This window comes from Uranotaenia lowii, chromosome 3 (assembly GCF_029784155.1).
Source record: "Uranotaenia lowii strain MFRU-FL chromosome 3, ASM2978415v1, whole genome shotgun sequence".
Taxonomy (NCBI): domain Eukaryota; kingdom Metazoa; phylum Arthropoda; class Insecta; order Diptera; family Culicidae; genus Uranotaenia; species Uranotaenia lowii.
The window spans coordinates 125,455,698-125,464,653 of record NC_073693.1 but is presented as its reverse complement, the minus strand read 5'-3'; the positions used below and the strand labels follow the sequence as shown (position 1 = coordinate 125,464,653).

General features: G+C 34.7%; 1 protein-coding gene and 1 long non-coding RNA gene across 3 annotated transcripts; one reads left to right on the top strand and one right to left on the bottom strand.

The window, feature by feature from the left end:
* Positions 1-991: 991 nt before the first annotated feature.
* On the bottom strand, positions 992-2,477 carry LOC129756798 (uncharacterized). Its single transcript, XR_008739533.1, has 4 exons — positions 2,363-2,477; positions 1,510-2,301; positions 1,275-1,448; positions 992-1,210 (listed from the first exon to the last, which is right to left on the bottom strand). It is a non-coding gene; the product is annotated as an uncharacterized LOC129756798 (long non-coding RNA).
* A 4,009-nt stretch (positions 2,478-6,486) lies between these two features.
* LOC129750685 (uncharacterized) lies at positions 6,487-7,272 on the top strand. Of its 2 annotated transcripts, none has more exons than XM_055745687.1 (3): positions 6,487-6,799; positions 6,860-7,081; positions 7,173-7,272. In XM_055745687.1, the coding sequence occupies exons 1-3, from the start codon at positions 6,791-6,793 to the stop codon at positions 7,251-7,253; spliced, it is 312 nt and encodes a 103-aa protein (XP_055601662.1). In that variant the 5' UTR covers positions 6,487-6,790; the 3' UTR covers positions 7,254-7,272. The 2 variants fall into 2 exon arrangements, with proteins under 2 accessions (XP_055601662.1, XP_055601661.1); XM_055745686.1 differs by having other exon boundaries at positions 6,860-7,102; positions 7,173-7,271.
* Positions 7,273-8,956: the final 1,684 nt, after the last annotated feature.

Sequence of the window (8,956 nt, the reverse complement as noted above, 5' to 3'; positions counted from 1 at the left end):
ATATAACTAACACGATTTCCTACCACGTACCATGCCGATCTTATTTACAAAAAATAAGTTTAATGAATGATTGATCTAATACCCATGCATACAAGCGAGATTTACAGTCTAATCTGGCACTTACGGATCAAATCCGATACATGAATATTGATTTCATCACTGAATCTGAAAGTCTGTAAAATCTGGGTACTCTGAGCGAAAATCTGGGCAAAACCTGTGTCTGACCAATATCTGGACGAAGGGTCAAAAGTCTTGGTTTTGCAGACAAATCTGGGCCCCTGGCAACCCAGGCAAGGAGTACCAAAAGTTTCTCATTGGTGGGGGGTGGAGACGGAGCGCTTTTTGACAGCGAATTGTTCGCCTACCATGCCTATGATTACGATTGCCTGTCACAAGATGGACGATTCCGTGTATTCACGCAGAGTAAACTTGAATTTTGGAACGAATTAAATCTGACTTTGATTCAAAACATTCATTTTTGTGAATCCAGCTCCTGTTTTCTTTGAAACAATGAATTATAGTTTTGATTGAAAAGAATAATTTTTGAAAGAAAGAATAATTTTTTTGAATTGAATAACTTTGGACTTTGATTTCAAACAAATTCTTTGATTCAAAAGAAATTTGTTCAATTGCACGCAGAAAAATATATTGTGAAAATAATAAGACTTCGTCCAAAAATAATAAAAATTTTGGTTGGGAAAAAGCACAAATATATTTTTGATAACACTGACAAAAAACATCTATTCGATTTAAACTTATCGTTTAATGGAAATTAAAATACACCTTTTTTAAAAATGAATCCAAATTTCTGTCAAAACAATAAAACGAAATTTGGTTGAGGATTACAAATTTTTTTTTTGTTGGAAAAATAAATCATTGAGGGATTCAGAATAACAAAACTTAGGCTGAAATAATTTTTATTATTTCTTATTTAAAGATATAGGTAGATTTGAAAATTTTTCGGATTTATTAATATTATCAAGAAACCTTTTTTCAAATTATATTCTTCATTCACAAAACTATTAGAAAATTTATCTTTTAACAACGCCAATGACATTAAAATCAATCCATTGCCATTCCGGCTGGCATTGGGGAGTCCTGGTCGCTTCCTAAATGCAGGGTGGGCCCGACTCACTTCATCAATCACCCTCAGCTCAAAGCTCAGAAGCAGCAGGAAGCAGGGCCGGTTCCGAACAATCCATGTTTTTACCTGAAGAAAAGAAAAAATGTACGATTAGAAAACTATCTAGTGAGAAAAAATTCAATATTATTACAGATTCCTCCGGTAGACACTGTATCACAGCCTGGCCAAACTGAGATGCATGCTCGTCGTTTTGCCGATGTTCTGGGTCAAGTTTGATTATCTTTTTCAGCGCTATATGAAGGCCTGCGTGTTCGGTGCCGTTACTCAAGGGGTTGGCTGCCAAAAGCTTTTCCTGTGACTTTTCCTGGAGAACAAAAAGAAATCATTCAATTAGTCTGACAGCGGTGACCAATGCAACAACTAACCTTTTCATCTGCGAACGGCCTTTTTTTTATCTTTTTATTTTGCCGGGCCGGGGTGTAGATGAAAATCTACACACAGTTGGTAACAACTGGACAATTTCGACCCGTGCACGGACAGCTAATCTTTTAAAAACCTCATTCCTCTTCCCTTCCCAAATCCTGACCTTCAGTCATCTCTCTCCCTTATTTGATTTATATAACTGACCCTCGGCCCGTAAAACTTGTAAAAGTAAACTGCCTAATAAAGAACTAATTGAATAAAAAAAAAAAAAATTGCCGGGCCTTTTTTGCCGTCCTTCGAAGGCTGTTCCGGATACTGCAGTAAACCACCATCTCCGACTGCTACGTGTCAGTTTTTGGCTGCTTCGAAGCCCAAAAATTCACCATCCTGTGTTTTGAGAGCCCGGTGCAGGATCGTAGCGCATACAGGGAGGTCTTCTCAATATTTTTGCGTCCGGGAAACGGTGGGAAGGTGTCAGGGAACAGGCTTTGTCGATGATGTGCAGAAGCAGACTAAGGAAGTCGGATTTGGTGTTGATTTGTAGCAGAATGTGGAAACCGGGTGGGGAGTTTTCTTCACAATAAATTGTTCCCCACGGCAGTTCACTTGGAGCGGCCGAATATTCTCGAACAAGTCCAATACTTGCCGATGATGTTTCGGTGGCCCAAGTGCTCGATTGTTCGTCAACACATAATAAATCAGCTCCTTGGTTCCCCCAAGAGATCGACGATCTTCTCAAGCAATCCATCGGCGAAGAGACCATCCATGTAAGGGGTTCTAAGCTGGGCCATTTCCTGTAAATTATGAAAATCATTTTAAATTCGCTATTTTTCGTTTTTTTATATATATTATTACCTGTGCCGCATCGGTGCACCAACTAACACCGGTTCGCGCCTGGAAAAGCTCTTTCAAGCTGGCCACAAGCGTGACTTTCTTCCGTCCTACGTGTCTGCTTTCCATCCAGCTCGGATGCTGGAAATTTTTTATGACTTTTTTTTTCTTTTTTTTGACTTATCGTTTTTCAATTACACGTTTATCGACTAAACGCAATATTGGTTTCAAAATAAACCAAATTTTAATTGCATACAATAAAAAATGAGCGTGCAAAAATAAAAAAAAATTTCGTTTATCTATTGCGGTTACTGGGAAAATTTCTAACCGTGCGACGGTAGCCTTCCGTGCGGTAGGCTAGCCGGAGCAGTAAACACAGTTAAAAAAATCACTCTTACTCATTAATTTCATTGGAAAGTTTAGAAGTAAATTATTGAATAACAAATCATTATTTTGCAAGAGAGGGCAAAACATGAAGTCATCGGAATGAAATATTATTTTACTTAGTATTCATTGAGATTGAATTAATTACGAGATACGCACAGATTTTTGTATTCACCTGTTTCATTTCATTCAAGGTTATTCGTTATCTTCATTCAAACAACACAAATGCGTTTTTTAAGGAAGTTATCTCCTCTTCTGGGAGCGAGGATGGAAGCTTCTACATTATTAACAGAGAAGAATAACGTCAGAGCGTTGAAATCTCAGACAAAATAAAAAACAGCAAAAACAATCTTCATTATTGACAACACATTTTTCCTGAGAATTAACGAATTTGGCATGACGAAGATTTTTGATGCGATAAATGCGTCCTTGATACTTTTTATGATGGTCGAATTCGATTATGTTGTCGTTAAAATGTAACAAATCGTATATGAGAAGTTAAAAAAAGGAGTTTTGATCGGTGAATATCTATTATAGGAAATAATACCATTCGCATCGCAAAAAATTGGACTGCGCACTCATAACTGCGAAATTTGTGCGATCTGTCAAATCAGTATAAAATCTGACGGTTTTCTACACGCTAACTGCTTTTCAGTTAAACTTTATACGGATAACTGCGACTGCAAAACATAGCACGAAATCCAACTTTCAATGAAAGGGACAATATTCTTGAATATTTTGAACCGGCTCGTGTTCAGCAGACACTTTAATTTTCAATTGATGTGGTGAATGAAAAATAAACATAAATTTTACCACTTATTGCATTTGATCGCTACCTACCGTGTCGTCGAAATCTAAACTTAACTAAACAACTACAGGTTTTCATTTTTTCCGTGGTTTTGTCCGCTGATTGACCCCATCGCAAACTATTTTTTTTTTATTCATTTTTTCCGTGATTTTGACCGCTGATTGACCAATCTCAAGGCAAACACAATATTTTTTATAAACAATTGATAATCCGATAATATATTTGGTATACATGTTTCTTTTGACAACTTTTTATTAAATCATCTTTCAATGTTTTTCGCTAGTTCATCCGATTTAATTTCAGTCGATAAATACCCGCATAATCAATTACAATATATAGAGAATATTCTATCCCGCATAATCAATTACAATATATAGAGAATATTCTATATTGTCTCTAAACGTTATCGTTTATTGTAAAGTGAACAGTATATGTACAATAACACAGACCATATTAACAATCTGTATTATGATTATCTGTTAAAGTACCATATGGGGAAAGGGCTGTTAAGCATGTTTACCATTCAAAAAGAGCGATTTTTTCGAACAAATATTTCATGCTACATTATTGGATACGGTTAAAATATCATCCACTTTTGGCGAGCAAAACAATCTACCTGAATGTTCTAGCTACGTTGGAATACAAAATCATAGATTTCATCAACTTCAATGGATATAGTTTGCTTATAGTAGTTTGTAGTAAAAATAACGCTCAATCATACGTTCCGCATATTGTAAAATATTTTTAAAAAGAGCTTCCCTGTACCATAACCAATATAGTTCCAATTCTTTCCCACAAAAAATAAAATAAAATTAAAAAATTTAAATGTTGAGATTTTTATTTTTTATTTCTGATATTATACATGGATTATACAATCTTACCTACTTGTGCAGATCTGCATTGTTCAGCCTTTCAGTAGATTTTTTTTCCGCTCTCCGCTCAGCAGAGATCTTTGTTTCTGTAATTTCATTAGTTTTATTTAATCTCACTAGTTTTTATCGATAATATAATATAGTTTTACTTACTTTTCGCGTTCTGTGTGTTTTTCTCAGCGTGATTCTTTTTTTTCGGAGCCATTTTGAACACAGTTTTCAGTTCCGAACCTGGCGTGGGGTTGCCGACACAAATTTTAACGAAGTGAAGTGAAAATTAGCAGATGCTGAACCCAAGAGCGAAAAAATGCATAAGCTCACAACTACATCTTAAAATAACAATATTAGTTATTATCCGCAAGAGGTGAAATGATAACGACTTGTCTAACTCATACAATGTTGTCAATGTTGTTTTTTTTTTAATTTAATGTCTAATGCTAAGAAAATATAAGGAAACTTTGTCGTACACTGTTAGAGTCCTGGATAAGGTCCAGAGACAATATTCAAAGGTTGCAAATTTTTATTCTCTTATTATACTATACTTACTAAATCATATATCATATTGTCACTGTCACTGATACGATCCTGTCATAATTTATTGAGGTAATAAAATTTTGAACATGTATAATGAAATGATACTTGGAAGATATTTCATACTGGTACTGCTACCAATATATTAAGTTAATAGTTAGTACTATATCCCCAACTGTTTTTAATTATGCGGGATATTGTCTCTAAACGTTATCGTTTATTGTAAAGTGAACAGTATATGTACAATAACACAGACCATATTAACAATCTGTATTATGATTATCTGTTAAAGTACCATATGGGGAAAGGGCTGTTAAGCATGTTTACCATTCAAAAAGAGCGATTTTTTCGAACAAATATTTCATGCTACATTATTGGATACGGTTAAAATATCATCCACTTTTGGCGAGCAAAACAATCTACCTGAATGTTCTAGCTACGTTGGAATACAAAATCATAGATTTCATCAACTTCAATGGATATAGTTTGCTTATAGTAGTTTGTAGTAAAAATAACGCTCAATCATACGTTCCGCATATTGTAAAATATTTTTAAAAAGAGCTTCCCTGTACCATAACCAATATAGTTCCAATTCTTTCCCACAAAAAATAAAATAAAATTAAAAAATTTAAATGTTGAGATTTTTATTTTTTATTTCTGATATTATACATGGATTATACAATCTTACCTATTTGTGCAGATCTGCATTGTTCAGCCTTTCAGTAGATTTTTTTTCCGCTCTCCGCTCAGCAGAGATCTTTGTTTCTGTAATTTCATTAGTTTTATTTAATCTCACTAGTTTTTATCGATAATATAATATAGTTTTACTTACTTTTCGCGTTCTGTGTGTTTTTCTCAGCGTGATTCTTTTTTTTCGGAGCCATTTTGAACACAGTTTTCAGTTCCGAACCTGGCGTGGGGTTGCCGACACAAATTTTAACGAAGTGAAGTGAAAATTAGCAGATGCTGAACCCAAGAGCGAAAAAATGCATAAGCTCACAACTACATCTTAAAATAACAATATTAGTTATTATCCGCAAGAGGTGAAATGATAACGACTTGTCTAACTCATACAATGTTGTCAATGTTGTTTTTTTTTTAATTTAATGTCTAATGCTAAGAAAATATAAGGAAACTTTGTCGTACACTGTTAGAGTCCTGGATAAGGTCCAGAGACAATATTCAAAGGTTGCAAATTTTTATTCTCTTATTATACTATACTTACTAAATCATATATCATATTGTCACTGTCACTGATACGATCCTGTCATAATTTATTGAGGTAATAAAATTTTGAACATGTATAATGAAATGATACTTGGAAGATATTTCATACTGGTACTGCTACCAATATATTAAGTTAATAGTTAGTACTATATCCCCAACTGTTTTTAATTATGCGGGTAGTCCTTATGTAGAACAATGCTCATTTTTTTCTTGAATACTGTAATTTTTTTTTACAGTGCTACCCTACGGGAGCCCAAATCAGCTATCGCAGAAATAGAAAAAAAGATTGGATCAGCAATATAATCAAAATGTTTGTGAAAGCCATCCAATAATCTGCTTTTGAATTACAAAATAAAATAACAAAACGTTTTGTTGAAACCAACCCCCATTCTTTTTCTGCGTGTGCATATTCCTTTAGAAACAAAGTAAATTTTCTTTCAACCGAAGAAAAATGTTTTAAACTGAAAAGAATAATTTTTGGAAACAAAAACTTCAAACTTAGAAGATATTTTGCATTGACTTGCTAGAAGAACAGAAAACCGAAAAATCGAATAAAGTTCGGCCGCTCGTGTTAAAAATCAAACCAGTGAATCGGAGTAAGCTATAAATAAGGAGGATTCAGGATGCAAAATGGTAAGTGTAAGTTAATTAATACTGAATATTTAAGTGAATTCAAGATTTTCTAAAACGCTTGTATAGTTACAGGACCACGGCCGACGGATAGATTTCCAAGTCTCTCGAACATGGAGAAAGCTGCGCAAAGTAACACCTCCCCAAATCCCGCGGTCGTATTTTTTCGGCCCAATCTTCAACGGCAATCACCAGTCGGACCAGCCAGCAGCTGGAGTGGCTTTCGGAAGTTTATTGATAGGCCCACGGAGAATGCGAAACTTTGTCAACGATATCAATATCAACAGGGAGGTAGGAATGTCGAAAAAAAGGGTAAACCATGCCTTAGGTGCCAAGGTCGGGTACATTTACCCTAATCCAACTTTTTTTTTTCATTTTTCAGATGCTACGACCCGGGATAGCCACCGAAAGATTCCCGAAGCACGTCCCGGACTCTCTGGCTGTAACCCATCTGAAATTCTGACGACCGGCATGGCATGGCAAAATAAATTTATTTAAATTATATTAGTGATTCTATTTTTTACTTTCCGATAATTCCATCAAAAACATAAATTTAAAAAAAAACCATTTTACTTTAATTGGAAAAACTTATAATTCCTTCAAACCTAAAGATTGTTTTAATATGTGATGCACATTTTGTTCATACTTTCGAATCAATGCATTTTTATGTGTTTTACCCAAAGTTTTATTATTTTGATAACAATCATGGATCATTTTCAAAAAGGGTGTATTTTATTTTATATCAAACGATAAGTTTCAATTGAATCGATATTTTGAGTCAGTGTGACCAGAAATATATTTGTGCTTTTTCCCAACCAAAAATTTTAATATTTTCGGTCGAAATCTTATTGTTTCCAAAATAATTTTTTCTCCGTGATGATGAGGATGATTTTTATTTAAGACCTTTAACCTCAGAGGTCATTCGGGTCTGACATGTGGAGCACCTGACAAAATTGGTTTCCATAGATATTTGTTATTTTTGAAGGGTTATCGGTGAAAATATCAAATAGGATTTGAATTAATACTCTTCAAATTTCAGAAGTGTTCAGAAGCTCAAGCAAGAAAAATGTTTTTTGTCATCGTCTATAATATTTCTGATCTGATGTTTCTTTTTAGTGCTTTTGTTTTCAGTAACGGGTATCTGGAACTCCGACTCCGACAAATAAAAAAAAAAATAAACAAACGACAGTGTTTTGAAATTTGGCCGCACGTGTGTTGCTTGCGGTTATTTCGATTTCCAGTTTAAAAACTTAAAAATCGAAGTACACCGTTGATTTCGGACAATTTTGTAAAATTTTTTTCATAAGTTTAAAGCTATCTAACGATGGCAGACGATGGAAACTTTACGGATAAGCCCAAACCGCACAAGAAGCGCCATGCGGGTAAGTAGCGTATACCTATATACACATTCACTTTGAAGCAAACATTAAATTTTAACAGATTTTATTGACTTAATTTTATTCATTGAAATTACAGTACCCTTAAAGATTTTAATTGTTATATTTTTCTATTGTAGGGGTAAAGGCAGATAAGAAAAAGGCCAAAAATAAACCCACCGACAAGGGTAAAAATGTGAAAGCTTTCGCGATCACCAAGGCGCGCAGCGCCGAGAAACGTTTCCGCCGGAAGGAAGATATTCTCACCAAAAAGCACCACATACCGCTGGTGGACAAGACGCCGGAAGAGCCGCCACCGATGCTGATAGCCGTCGTCGGACCGCCCAAAGTAGGAAAATCGACATTGATTCAAAATTTAATTAAAAATTTTACCAGGACTAATGTGACCAGCATAAATGGACCGATAACAATCATTACGAGTAAAAAGCGTAGAATTACGCTGATTGAATGTAACAACGATATCAATAGTATGATCGATATCGCTAAATGTGCCGATTTGGTTCTGCTGATGGTTGATGCTAGTTTTGGGTTTGAAATGGAAATATTTGAATTTTTAAATATTTGCCAAGTGCATGGGATGCCTAAGATAATGGGTATTTTGACCCATTTGGACACGATCAAAAGTGCCAAAGCCGTTAAAATGCAGAAAAAGTTGTTGAAACATCGCTTTTGGACCGAAGTTTACGATGGAGCTAAGCTTTTCTATCTGTCTGGGTTGATCCACGGAGAGTATTTGAGAAATGAAATCAAAAACTTGGGTCGCTTTATA

Bases quoted from the DNA above. Each gene is read 5' to 3' on its own strand.
- LOC129750685 (XM_055745686.1), top strand. The intron at 7,103-7,172 runs GTAAACCATGCC...TTCATTTTTCAG, and splicing joins TAGGAATGTCGAAAAAAAGG to ATGCTACGACCCGGGATAGC.